At 36.1% G+C, this 15520-nt stretch overlaps 1 protein-coding gene across 2 annotated transcripts in view; it reads right to left on the bottom strand.

Moving 5' to 3' along the window:
* LOC146002024 (uncharacterized) overlaps positions 1-15520 on the bottom strand; it is a 132731-nt gene that overhangs the window by 31036 nt on the left and 86175 nt on the right. For both annotated transcript variants that reach the window (XM_083139732.1, XM_083139733.1), the window contains one exon: positions 1821-2030. In XM_083139732.1, the coding sequence (XP_082995858.1) occupies positions 1821-2030 (210 nt within the window). The remainder of the gene's footprint in view (positions 1-1820; positions 2031-15520) is intronic.

Genomic DNA, 15520 nt, shown 5'->3' with positions numbered 1-15520 from the left:
TCTTCTTATAAATTTAAATAACAAAAGGAACCTGGATAATTAGTGTCACCTAGTATGCTGTACTGTTTTATATCTCCTCATGTTATGCTTTTTTCTCGTGATTTGGATATAATATCCGAGTAAGACTCAATTTTTACAATTTTTGGCTATGTATTTTGTATTTGTATGTGTAAGATCTATTCGTATTGTATTGTAATGTATTGACATGTCCTATATTACCATGTACTGTTATTTGTTCACACGATAGTCCTTGGATGCAAATAAACTAAACTAAACTAAACTATTTTCCAAAGGACAGTATGAAGATCCCAAGATGCTTTGTAATCAAGGAGTCCCAGGTTCGATCCCTATTGGAGACACAGCACAGTTATTTCTGATCGCACTTTAAATTGTAGATCCAGTTCTCATCAGCCGGTCTGGGCATAAATTAGACATAAAGCTTTTTAGTGATAACCTAAGACAGGGCGGAGGGATCTCCTAAAAGTAAAATTAAGTTCTTAATTGGCAATGAGTAAATAGTGATCGTTTGCTTCCCATATTGGCATCTAACGTTAGCCCATCGATGTCTAAAATTTATTATAAATCCTGAATCAGTATCAGAGTAAAAATCACCTCTCCCTGACGCCTAAAATCAAGTGATCACCTTAGATTCTAAACCAAAGTGATCATCCTTAGAAACGGCTTCTAAATCGCGAGATCATCCTTAGAAACTACTTCTAATATTAGACCATCACCCTTAGAAATGACTTCTAAAATGAAGCAACTGCCCTTAGAAACTACTATTAAAGTCAGGCCATCAGCCTCTGCAACAAATTCTAAAATGAAGAGATCACTCTTATAAACTGCTTCTAAAATTAAGCGATCACCCCTTGAACCGACTTCTAAAATGAAGCGATCATATTTAAAACTACTTCTAAAAGTTAACAACAAATCTTCAATGAACCTAGCGGGCCACACTCTATGAGAGAAGGTCGTTAACCCGCCACTGGAAGTGTAACATCGATTGTACGTACAGTGTTTTTCACGGTCAAGTCGCCCGTGCAGCGGTGGCTAACGCGCCCGACAGTGAGCAGTGAGAATGCGTCTGCCGGCATTTAGACCCACGGCTTTACGCTGAACTTGTCATTGGACGCGTCAGTGCTTCAGTATCCAGACAGCTGGTGTTCAGTTTGTACGTGTTTGTGAAGTGTTAAGGTGTTAACAAGTGTTTTAGATTGTTTTGTTTTAGTTTACGTATTACTGGTGCTTTTCTGCAGTCTATTAATGCCACGCTAGACCTAAAAATTTAAAACAACTAATTTTTATGTACGACTCTTACGTCATAACGAATTCTTGTAGGGAAATTAGAAGGGGTTTTCAGGAGAATTCCCAGATGTTCCTGTTCCACACAGAGACAGTATTCGAAAACTTGTGAACACATTTAGGGAAACAGGGTTCCTGATAAGAAGCGAAGGGTAAAACGTGCTTATTGAGGAGAAACTAGACAATGTTGGAGCACGATTGGAACATACTCCTAAAAAATCCCCCCGTCGCCTTACCCAAGAAACAAGACATGACGATTGCGCAAACATTTCCAACATATCTTGTAACAAGGTACGTGCTCATTTTAATCGGAACTGTTAATGTAATTGTACGAGCTTACTTTATTGCATAACTAGCGGTTCCAGTTACGCGGATGTTGCATCCAGTTTGTCGACTGACACGCTCTCACTGCCCGGCGCGCTAGCTGCCGCTCCACGGGCGACCGAAAAGGCACTGTATTATATTACAAACTGGAATTTTAACAGCAAAACTTTAGCGTCCCCAAATGAAAAACTTACTTGAAGGTACGGATACCAGTGAGGATGATTATCAATGTCTGCTAGTAGAGAAAAGTCTCCTGTTCCTGAGTGGCCCCCAAAGCCCATTGGGCCCGCCATTGGGTACGGAAGCATCCCACCATCCATGTACGGCTCATACAACATTCCGTGCTCGACCTGTTCTCGGATGGCAGCTTTCGTGTCTTCCATTTGTCTCTGCTCTGCTAACATCTGAAAGAAAAGTTTCAAAATTAACGTTCCTTGCGATTCTTGCGCATAACTAAGCACATTAACAATTTTTGGAAAGTCCTTTTTAAAAGTAATTGAGTGCACAGTTAATCTGTTCAAAAAGTAACTCTATTACAGTTACTAAATTATTTTTACAGTTACTTTAATCTATGAGAAAGGACGAAAATACACAGTTGTTCGCTGTTTCAATAACCTCCCAAGTGACTTAAAAACAATGCAGTCAGCTACCTAGTATAAAAAGCTTGTAAAAATACTTACTATAGCATTGATTTTATTCTGTAAAAGAGTACCTGACAATAAACTGTAAATTGCTACACCCTTAATTAACTCCTAGGATTTGGATGTATGCATTGATTTTATCTATTAATTGCATGTAAATTAATGTAAACATATCCTGCACTAATATTAGCGAAAACAAGGAGAACTCCAAGAATCCAAAATCAATCCAATTAGAATGTAATCATTATATTTTAATGCCATGTATAATATCTTAACACACACATATGCTTGTACCTATTTGAAAAGAATTGTTAACTGTAATATAGTGTACTGACATGTTCAATAGCATGCGTGGAAAACAACCATTGTACAATGGTCAACAGGATGAAATAAGTCATATCATATATCATCTACTCGTATATAAGCTAAGACTAGTAGAACATATTGCACGTATTAACTATAAGTGGGCCTTTTTTGTTTTTACTTCTATCTAAAAGCAACACTCATCAAATTATAATAAATATACTATATTTAATATGAAGATATAGAGTAAACCATTAAAAGTAATGGAGGTTTATGAGGCCCGATGTGTTATCAAAAGGTAATGTTTTGTGTGTTGATTTCCTGTGTAATATTAAAACTTTCTGACATCTTCGCCTGATATTCGTTCGCACTGTGAAGTTAGTCTTACAATTTTTTAAAATTGTTATTTCATTATGTATGTTCAGTTTTATGTTTATATCATACCAGGTTTTTCATCAATAACATATAATTGAAATGAGAATAATTACTTTAAATTAACGTGTAACATGTGTGTTTTATTCTCTTTATTAACAAAAATAATTTAATACATAATGTATCCGTAATTGCTATATTATTATGCATATGTGTATGTATTTTCGGTTATAATTTCTGTCCCTCTGCTAACAGAAATAAATAGGGGCCTCACAGGCCCCCAAAATGCCAAAGTGGTTGTAGGGACTTTCAAGTGTTTCAGAAAGTTCTACGTAACAATCAGGGGGGAGGGGGGGTGCATCACAAATTGCTCCCTGAATTCCACATCTGCCTATACTACGTTTATCTGTGGTTTCACGTTTGTAAAACGTTGTGGCGTAATGTGGGTTGCATAGTCAACAGGCGGTCTGAACGGGAAGGGGAGAAGATGGTCAAAGCTAATGACTTTCCACTTGTATCAACCAAGAATGTTGAGAATGTGTGTCCGCCACTGAGGATTGTTTTGAAAGCGTGCTTGAATTGCTGAAATTTTTGGAAGTCACAATGAGAGTTTTCACTATTAATCAGAGTAGACTTTATACAATGAAAAATAAACTAGAATGGTATAATTAGAAGAGTTTCACCTATGTAAAAATCGTGACTATGATTAGAAGTGATGAATTAACACACATGCCTAAGCCAATATCGTGTCGGTCACCAAGGCGACATGTTTTCTCTGTACTTTTCACACACAATTGACGGTAGCACAAATACATCTATCTATGCTTCAAAAGCATTCCAAACATAATGAACAAACTTACTAGCTCTCGTCTCATTTTTATATCTTAGGTAATAAGTAAATCAAATGTCAGTTTGGCTTTCCTATGCCTAGTAATCAAGGGGTCCTGGGTTCAATTGCACAGTGGTTCGCATCCAACTTTAAACTGTATGTCCAGTTCCCATTGGCATACATGTGCATAAAATGAACTCGGAATAAACTGAAAAATGTCAGCTATTCTCTTGCCCAATGACTTTAATGCTGACAATAGCGTTGTTATGAGATATGTTACGTTTTTCATAGTTTATTACCAACTTTACTGTTATTAATTATAACTTTAAAATAGAAATACCGAAATGGAAGAAATATGAATTCATTAAATTAAATGAAGTCATGAAAGTCCTTGTTTTGTCAATGAGCTAAATAGTAATTTGAAAGCGATCTTTTAAACGTTAGTCAAACTTTCTACAGATTTTACGATACTATTACGGAAGTATAAACTTTTGATTGCACATAACCTTCCAACAACAAAGAGACGTTGGAAACTTTGTGCAACGGATATAAAATATGTAGGATACGAAGAAGTTTTCACGCTACGCTACCAGCAGAAAAGAAAAAAAAAGGGAAAGAAAAATATTCCTGAAGGGAATAGAAGTGAAACATGAGTATTCGGGGAGCTGTAACCGCAAGCGACACAATCAAGCAAACAATGTGATTCTTACTTCGGCAGTAACTTGGCGTTATGGATGGGTAAAACGAACAATAAGCCTCCTGCAAGATGCAACGGATGGTTTCTCCGATCTAGCCTTTCGAAGGTGCGCTGGCAGCGGCGTCCAGTGTTGCCAGATCGCCACTCTCTCAGGATCGATAGGAGTCTCGTTAAGATGTCACGGCTAGTAATTAATAGTCGATGCACTGAAATTCAATTTTTGTGTTTGCACTTATGTTAATGTTGCCAACGCAGCCATTGAGTGTATTCTGAAAGTAACCTGCAAGATGATGTTAACTCTTATAACGCACATTTGTTACTCGTAATGTTATACCGGAAGTGGATTTTTTTAGACCCAATGGTGCTAGAAAGTACGATCGAGCATTATGATTTTCATAAAGAAGGTCTTTGCTACACTGTCTTGTAAACAAGCCTCACGTTAGATGTGCATGAATATTTGATTTGTAAATTTGCCATACCTGAATATCAGCATTCAATTGTTCGTAAACCTGTTGCTTGATTCAGAAGATATTCCAGACATGTATGTAAGTTGAGCATTAACGTTATTTATGTTTACTAAATTCTAATAATATGTACATGAATGAGTTATGTGTGTTCTGTCACAAGACTTGAAATATTACAAAGTACGTGTCTTGCATTCACCTGAATGCAAATAATGTTTCATGAAAAAGTAAATATTTGACTTGCTCAAACACGTCTTCCAAAAGCCTGATACCAAATTACGTACTCGTGTTTCCATTCGGTGCTGTTTCAACTTTCAGGCAATGCAAGAACTCGACTTTAAAGGATGATAACTTTACAAAGGTTTCAGTCTCGCGGCGCCACGTGTTCCGGGCTGTGCGTTCTTGTTTTATTGAATCTTTCAGCGGTCCACGTGTAGCTTTGCGCGAGCTACCGATTCTGCATGCAGTGGAGCTTGAATGCGTACACCCACGATAACACTCGACATGAAGACTGAAAGTACGTTCGAGTTCGGTGATTATTCCGAATAGGAAACATTGGCTGCATATCGACAAGCGTGAGGAGGGGACATTCGCTTCCATTCTGAATGTAGGTCAAGATGTGTTAGGACAATGTTGCCATGTTTACACTCGCATGGCCATTCTTGAGTTTTGTCTCTCAAATTATCGACTATATCACACTAGCTATCGACTGTAGTTGCAAACTGATATCTGATGACATGTGCATATGCTTTTAGAATGTATCCCACCCACAATGTGTTTTGTATATTCTGATATGTGACCATTCAGCTCATTAATAGGATTTTTGTGGGTTCGGATTTTAAAAAAATGGATTCGACTATGACTAGGCAATCACGTCTTCCTCTGTTCCTCTCTCCGTGTGTCTGTTCTTGTTTACAGAGCTACAATAACATGAACTTAGTTAATACAAGAATTTACTTAAGACTAGAAGAAACCATGCAGATAATATTGTAATCATAAGATTAAAGTTAGTACTGATGCGGGACAAATCTCCGTCTCCTCTCGGGGCAAACAAATTCTTCGTTAACGACAATAGTGGTTGGTCGAAATTAATCGAATCATGTACCAATAATCATATTCGTGTATAAACGAATTCTAACGATTCGTATAGAATTATATTAGTTTTATTTAAAAAGTCTCTTCTGTTTCAAATGTTTCGAGCCGAGAACAAGAATGGGGTTTAGAAAAAGAGACGACTTCCATAACGGAGTGTTTAGCAGAGCGAATCCCGGTGTGAACATGGGTGTTCCTTGTGAGTCTCCATTCATCAATTTCATATCATCACTCATCCTCATGGTAGCGATCAGCCAAAAGTAACACAAAAGCGACGCTAAATAGCTAAATTTAAAGAAATCATGAACAAGATAGTCTTTCTGCGCCAAGTCTCATCCTATTGCTTCTCTATATCATTCTTTGGTTTGATTCCTGGTAGAGATATATTTACAATCAAGCATTTGGAATCATTTCAGATCTGCAAAAGTATTTACGAATCTATATCGGCAGTAACTGGTATTTAGCATCTAGGAATCGGTTTTGGTTCAAATTATATCGACTCATCTGTTGTTTATGGACAGAGGCTGATAGGGACGGCCATAAATCTTTGCTTCTGATAATATCAACGAAATGTTCGATGCCACGTCGCACCATGAAATTAAGATGCTTTCAATTCATTTAGCAGTTAGAGGAGATTAAGAGCTAATACGAACCTCAAAATCTGAAACCCCAAACTATTAGCAAGAGCTGAGGTCGAATGAAGGAAACAGAAATCTGTATCGATCCGAGTTAGCTCCAAGTTATGTCCGTGTTCTTAAATAAACACTGGATCAATTTTTTTGAAAATGCCGCCGTTTATCTGCCTGAGGGCTGGTCGAAACATAAACATGTACGTTTGAGCTGTTCGGTCCCCATCCAATCCTGTAAAAACTCTCGTCCAGATTGGACAGTAAACGCTGAGAACTGATTTCCATATAGTGCACTTTAGAGGAGAGGGAGAGAGAGAGCAAGAGTAACCGTTTGTTTTTTTTATATAACACAACAACCGTGGACAATTCGTTATCACTAGGTCTCGGAAATTGATGACAAATCATGGTTTTTTTTTTCTGAGCCTTGAAAACAATGCTAAACTTCAAATCTGTTTGTTTCCCTTCAGTTAGAACCAGAAAACATTATTTCGGCTTTTAGGTCATTTTTTAGTATTTTTGTCGTATTATTGCATTATTCTTAATTTGGTAGGCTTACTTTTCTCCTCCTTTCTTGTTCCGTGAATTTTAAATGTATTTGCTAGCATAATTTATGTATTTAAATATCCTGACGTGGTCGTTTTAGCAAATTCGCCATGAATCGAAAATATGGTCAATGGAAATGCACAATGTTATTTAAACTGCAATGTTTGGCAATGCATTAAATGATTTATTGTGGAAAATTTATTTTTCTTTCAGCAAACTTAAAATACTTTGAGTGAAGCCTACTTTGAGGTTCCCTTAATAACCTCTATTATCGCTTTAATCTGTGGTTTTAAAGTAAAATTAGTCACAATATTTGAAAGAATATAATCTGATGTACGGGAAACAACCGTATTTCCAGATGCTGGGCGATTACTGTATCGTGGAATGACTTATACAGAAAACGTTGTGGTGTATTTTATGTAACTTTGAAGAAAAATAAAGCAAAGTATATTAGTACTTATTTCCTTACCTTTCATTCAGTAGTTTAAACCACAAAACAACGGGTTTTATCGAATTGTTCAACTACACTCTTGTAAATTATGAAAAAATCAAACTTTCATTATCAAAGCGAAAATTAATTTAGGTCATTTAAAAAAAATAGGCCATCTTTCAAAGAATTTTAACAAAATTCTTTACGTCATTTTTTGAAAATTTTAGGTCATCAACTTCCGAGCCCTAGTTCTTATCAGTCACAAAATCAAACCCTTAGGAAATATTTGGACCTAAAAGGGATGAGAAGACAGGTGAGTGGAGAAGGTTACATAATTTAGAACTGCATAATTTCATGTCCGGATATTATTAGAATAATTAAATCATGATGACTTATGTGCGCAGGCCATGTGGCACGAATGAGAGAGGAAAGAAGAGTTTACAGGATTCTTGTTGGGAAACCTGATGGTAAGAGACCTGTGGGAAGGCCAAGACGAAGATGGAGGATAACGTTGAGATGGACCTAAAGGAAATCGGTAAAGATGGGAAAGATTGGATTGATGATGCCTAGCATAGGGACAGATGGAAGGCTTGTGTTGCTGCAGCCATTAATCCTCGTGTTTCAGAAGGCTAGAGAGTTAGTTAGTTACAAAAAAACATAGTGCATATGTTACAGGATAGCTGATTTGAAACAAATAAATTTATTTGCCAGCTCACTTTAGCTAAAAACATTATAAAATTAAGCTAAATTATCTAGAGGTGTACTCAAAATTTCTGCTCATAATTAGTCAATATGTCAAGCCTTGCAACAATATTTTGGCCTGTTGTAGGTCTTAGTGCATTAATTAAATATATCAACTTCCAAGTTTCTTCTAATATAAATAATACAGGGTGTCCGGTTTAAAAGTGTAATAAAACAATTAACTTAAATTATTTCCTCAGTTTTTTTCTACTAATACAGTAACTTATATTGCTTTATACTACCTAATACACATCGACAGGCGCACTTTTAGTGACGCGACAGACGTTCAATCTGTATTCAATTACTTTCCATATATTCGACGGCATTGCAGATGTTACATTCTCAATACCAGCACAAACGCCCAAATGGCGTAGTGGTAGCGTCGTCGCCTTAGAATTAAGAGGTTCCGCTTTCGATTCTCGGTGAAGGCACATAGTGGTTCCGATCCCACTTTAAACTGTAAGTCCAGTCCCGATTAGCCTATCTGTGCATAAAGTAGACTTAAAAACAAACTTCAAAGACCTCAAATGCATTTTATTGGATCAGGAAGATCGAATATTTGTATTTGGTATAAACCTCAACAGGAAAAAAGTGTAACAGACTTCAGGTCGGCGAGAGAAAGCAAGCAGAAAAACGTACTGCTGTGGAGTCCTCATGGCTGAGGTTGGCGCTGTAGCTAGAATATTCTTCCCGATGGGACCTAAGCTTTGATTGCGCGTGTAGGAAAATTGTAGGTGTAAATTGGTACTGAACCAACAACTTGCGATATATCTGTCATTATCTATATCAACTGTGATTACTGTATTCGTAAAATATTACTTTTGCCCAAGGGCGCCCGCAAGGGGGGGCACAGTCACAGAAACTTATTATTATTATTACTGCTGCTATTATTGTTGTTTTTATTTTTGTTATTATTATTACATTACTATTACTACTACTACTTATTTTTTTAAAAATTACATATATTTGTAATTTACATATGTTTATATCTATATACAATTTGTGTAACTGTATACTTAACATTAATTCATGTAGGACAAAAAGCTGTTTTTTATAGTTAGATGCTACTTCAAAAATAATAGTAATAATAACAAAATAATTGATGTAACTTACGGCCTGTAAGTCACAGAAAACAATACTTTTTGTTATAAAATATCTCTATAATTTCACCATTCGAATTTCATTAATTCTTACCAGAATTTTATCGAACTTATGAAACTCACGTAGAAAAAAGTTTTCGATTTTCGCAGTTTTTCACACAAAATGGGCAAAATGTACAATTTGTGAGAAAAACAAAAAACACATTAAAATGCTACAGATGCATTATTTCGCCACTTAGTATGAATTACAAAATGTGTTTAATACAAGGCGTGACCCTTTCTAAGGAGTCCAAATTTCAACGTCTCTTCCACGTAGTACACTAACGAGGCTCTGGCGCCTGGATAATCCTCTTCACGAGTTCTGTGTCGTACGTTTGTGATTGTCCCTTTATCCTATCACCATTGATCCATATCTTCGCGATTAGCCCAAAGTGGCAGAAAAGCGAAGTAAAATAAAGCATATCCGTCACCCTCCACGTGCTAGTCTCCTACCGTCAGGCTATCCTATGATAGTTAAACTCAAAAGAGATTGTCACGCTTCATTTATTGCAGTTTGGCGCAGACAGGCTACACAGTGTTTAACCTCGTTCTGAAATATAATTCGCTGAGGGGATCTTCCAAGAAGGGAAGTTTCCTAGGAACAGGAAAATTTCTAGGGAGAAGCACCTGTTGTGTTTCTGGGGAGGGGCATGTAAGTGTGTGTACACAAAATCATATTTTAAGGATTTTTTTTTGGCATTGTTAGGGAAATGTGATGTGTATGATTGAGTTGAAAGATTTGGTTATCATTCAATAAACATTTCATATTTAGTGGCTGATGAGATTAAATAGGTTTCTAAATGGAAGAAATTTGGTTATTTTTAAAAAAGGTAAGCCGTCATTAAAACTAAAATTTGTATCAACTTTCCAGAACTAAAACAATGTGAAAATCTTAAGCGCAGAAGGAACAGTAAAAATGCATAACCGACTTTAAATTAATAGCACCGAATTTTGCCCTAAACCGCGAAAAATAACTCCAATTGCAGTAAAAAATAACATCGAAATTTAGGGAAAAATACGAGAAAACGAAAACTTCATGTCCTTACTTATAATCAATTTTGGGCAAATATTAAGGTTTTTGTGTTATTTCGAATGCGAGGAGTTAAGTCCATAAATGTAGGGAATACAATACAAAAATCTGAGAATGGTTAAGGGTACATTCCCTTGCAGATCATGAAAACAAGCGACAGTCAACCGTCAACAGTTGTTGTTTTCCAATCATCACGAAATCTGTAGTCAAATATTTGCTACTTTTGTTTATCCAAGAAGTGCAGTCAAGGACGTATTTAGGAGGGGGGTCCAGGGGTTCCGGACCCCCCGAAAGATTTACCAAGTAATAAAATTAAATAATGAAAAATACCTTTTTAGCGATTGTTGTATAATCGATGGTTATTCATTTCCACCGAACTTACTGGAAGGCAAGGATTATATTGGGATACGATTCTGAAGGTTAATTTGTGCACATTACTGCTTATAATAATATGCATAAAATATTAGTCAAGAACTATACTTTTCGTCTACTGAATGTACCATTTTTTCATTAAATATTCAACTAACTAGCCTTTGACATTAATTTCCTAGCCTAGCCAGTTGCCTTTATACAAATTTAGCCGATCTTAACTACACGTAAGCTAGAAAATGAATACGTGCTGTTATATCTCGAATATTATGCTGTCTTTTTACCTATTCATGTAATAATAATATAATATTAATTAATTTACATATTTAATTAATGTTATAATTATACATATGCATATAATATAATATAATGTTTAAATAATCAAGTATGTTATTATTCTATTTGCTGTTTTATCAATAATGTTACTCTATGTTTTAAATCTAGCACATGCAGATGATATACACATTTTTAAGAGTATTTTAACAAATAATTATGTCGCTCAACTTCAGGCTGATCTCGATAGAATGACATATTGGTGCAAGATTAATGAACTGGAAATTAACTTGAAAAAGTGTAAAGTTTTAAGATGTACAAAAAAGGTCATTGCATAGTCTCCAACTATTATATTTATCAAAATAAAATTCAAGTGTGTGACAGCCATAAAGACTTAGGAATATTAATAGACTCCTCTCTCATATTCATTAGCACATTTCAGAAATTTGCAAAAGAGCCAAGAAGATGCTTGGTTACATATTTTTCTCATGGAAAGTTTTTCAAGAAGAAGATACCTGAATATACCTCTATAAAACGATAGTTCGTCCAATTCTTGAATATGCTAATGAATTATGGTTTCTCACAGCCACAGATCACCTTCAATAAACGGATCTGTTCAAAAACTTTTTATCAGGTTATTATGGACAAAGTTTAAGAAGAACTACTACGAACAACATTATTCTGAATGGTTAACGCAATTGAATATGTTTAAGTTAGAAGAAAGAAGAAAAATGAAAAGAATATTTTTTTTAGAAGATTTTAACTTTCCAAATAGATAGTGAATACTTTTTGAATAATATATCTTATAAAATTCCCAGATATTCCCATAGGTATATCTCAATTCTCACATGCCTAAACAAGGCAAGAGGTTTAGTAGCTGATCTTGTTGAAACCTATAATTTGAATTTATGTTGATGTATAAGATTGTAGGATCCACTGTTTTATTTTATAACTACTTATAACTATGTATCCAATTCTGTAATTCTGTATGATCAATTTTTACATAGTGATGTACCTGGTTGTCCAACCGTGCTCATCATTTAAATAAATAGATATTATTATTATTATTATTATTATTATTATTATTATTATTATTAGACACTTCGTTCGGACTCTCCCCTCCTCCACTAAAATATATTTCTAGATACGTGCCTGACTGCAGTGTAATTTTGTTAAATTTCGGGAGGCCCCGAGCCCGGTGAGCCCATGGCTGTCTACGCCAATGGCTTCTGAACATGCTTAATGTTTTTCAAGTTCCACCAGTCGCCGATCGCAGTGCCTTTAGCAGCATGGATTTTTTTCGTTTTCGGAGAGGTCCGCGCGGGAACGCTGTCTGAAATAAGGAAATATTATCGACGGCGAAGAGACGCTGGAGGTAATTCCACCTTGTCAAATCCCGAGCAGTAATCGAGTTTTCGGGAAGCAAATTGTTTCCGACGTCGAGGCTTCCTTAATTCAGTCGCCAAGGTGAGTTCTTCAAACTCTGCATCCGGTAGCCGAAATCAGCGTTGCCAACCTCCCGATTATAAAAAGAAGTGTTTAATCTGTGAAATTATCCTAAATGTTGATAAATTGTGCTAGGATATATGACAAAAATAACAATATTTATTTAAGTCATGAGCACGATTTGACAACCATGTACATCACTGTGTGAAAATAGGAGATACAAAATTACAAAATTGAATATATAATTATAAAATAATACAAGATCACCTACAATCTTATACATCATCACAAATTCACATTGTAGCTTTCCACAATTTCAGTTATTAACCATCTGACCTTTTTGAGATATATTTCAATTGAGATATTCCTCTGGGAATTTTTATAAGATATATTATTCAAAAAGTATTCACTAACTATTTGGAAATATAAAATCTTCGGTACAAAATTGTTCCTTTTCATTTATTGATTGGTTGGTTGATTTAGTTTATTTTACTTCGCGTTTTGTGCATCTTGGCTAATTTGCGAAGATGGGGATGAGTGATGAAATGATGAAATTGATGAATGGACATTCACAAACAACCAAGCCCGAGCGGGATTCGAACCCGGTACCCTTGGCGTCACAGTGCGATGTGCTAACCACGCGACCACAGGGTCCGGCCTTTTTCATTTATTATAATAATTATAAATTATTGCTATTATCGATAATTAGTAATAGTAATTTATTATTATTATTATTTTTTGGATGATTGTAATTTTAAGTTATGCATCTACTTTCCGAGATGAGCTCAACATTGAGCTAGAGAAAGTTTGAGACGATTCGTCGAATACAAAGCTGCATTAGTTTTATTTGCGCCCCACAACTTTCTACCGATTTCTTGCCATGAAATGTTCCTCGCGAGATAAACTGGGGAGAAAAAAGAAGAGACCAAAAGAAGAGGGTGTGATTGGACCGGAAGTAGTATTTTATTTTTAATTTCTGAAATTATTGTTCTTTGAAGTAATTTTCTCCCTTCCAGAGAAGCAAGTTTGCAAATTATGCTACTAGATTTTCCCATTATGCAAACACAGGGTGCTAGGTGCCAACGAAGCTCAAATTGTTCTAGGTTTAGCATCATTATGCTAGGGTTGGCATCTCTGAGCCGAATGAAGTCGATGCATCCGAACGGGACCAATGACGTTTCGCCCGTCAACGCGCATGCGCAGCGCTGCGGAAGGAAAAGTTCATACGCTGCATCCCGCTTTTTTGGGTAATGTTAACAGTTTAAAATTCGTTACGCCCACAGCGTAAACAAACGTTAAGCGTCTCCCCTTTATCTGTACTCGAGAGGAGGGACGGCGTGAATACAGGGTGCTTGAAAGGGCGGGGACAGAGGGTGCACTTGACCCCCTGAGATAACTTGGAAAAGTTCATGTAATTCGAATGGTGAAGTTGTAGCGATACTTCATTGCAAATAATATTGTTTTCTGTTATTTACAGGCTGACAGCGCAAGCAATTAATAGCCATTGATTGATTGAGTTCGTGTTTTAAGTCCACTTTATGCACAGTAAGGCTAATCGGGACTGGACCTACAGTTTAAAGTGGGGTCCGAACCACTATGTGCCTCCACCGAGTATCGAACCCGGGACCCCTTCATTACAAGGCGACGACGATACCACTGCACCATCGGGGAGGCCCTCCATTAATTGCTATGTCCAACAAAATAACAAAAGAACGTTTTCATAAGATACATTAGAATCAAATTGATTGGCGTAATTGGTGATGTGCGGGACTGAAAAGTTTTAGTCGGACGGGATTAGGAGGTGACTTTTTTATAATCCCGACGTTCGGAACTGAAAAAATTAGCCATTCATCGAGAAGACCAGAAAATTTTCAGGATGGGAAATTTTAAGAAAATGTTGATCTGATTAATACCCGCGAATCCCTTTTTAGAATAGCAATTTGTTATATAGTAGGAAAGTACCCCGTACACTAAGGGCCTCCTTAATAAAGCTGTCATCCTGTAATAGAGGAATTCAATTTTAACCCTAGCTTACCCGAGGAAGGCTATCAGGTCCATCACCTCTATTTTTTCGATTTTTCAACTGTGAAAAATTGAAAATAAATGACATTGTTCCCTAAGGTATTCACAATATTTCTGTATTACTTTTGTTCATAAAAACGTAAATGTAAGGTAAATAGGAAGCAAAATGCACTAGGTGGGCTTATCAGGCGCCGTCTTTGAATGCGTATCATTCGAGACACTCATGCCAGTGACAGTGTACAATTGGTTGGTAATCATGGTAATTTTTGCAATTATTAAAATTAATAAACAACTGCACCTCTATAAACAAAAAAAATTAATGAAAAATTATTATGTTTCTTGAGTTTTACTGAATGGTAAAATATGTATGTGACACTCATTGGTTATTATTTTTATTAATGATGGTAATTTTTGTAATTATTATAATTAATAAATATCTGCACATATAAATGAACAAAGAAGCAGTGATTCAATAACAAAATTGTTTCCTGAAATTTAGTGATCAAAAAAATGTGTGCGTCTGTGAGGTTGTCCCTCCTCCATCCTCAGGTAAGGCACAGTTAATCTAGGGTTAATTTGAAGATCCAGTTCTGATTAGCCAATGAACAAACCTTCTCTCACCGTGTCGATTCTCACCCCCATCCTTGACGTTATGCAACCCAACCTATAACGCCGTTGAGTGGGTTCCATAACTAACAGAGGTTCTTTGCAGACAGGCTAGCAATGATTGGTTACTTCGCGTTTCTGTCAGTTTTGGCTAATTACGAAGATGAGGATGAAAGGTGATAAGATGAAGGGACGATCAGAAGGCACAGAACACAACCGTCATACAGGATTAAACTAGCCATGCGTCCAAACGCCAGAGCCTCGTTAG

This window comes from Lepisma saccharinum, chromosome 18 (assembly GCF_977018435.1).
Source record: "Lepisma saccharinum chromosome 18, izLepSacc3.1, whole genome shotgun sequence".
In the NCBI taxonomy this organism is placed as follows: domain Eukaryota; kingdom Metazoa; phylum Arthropoda; class Insecta; order Zygentoma; family Lepismatidae; genus Lepisma; species Lepisma saccharinum.
This window is presented reverse-complemented; position numbering and strand designations above follow the sequence as displayed.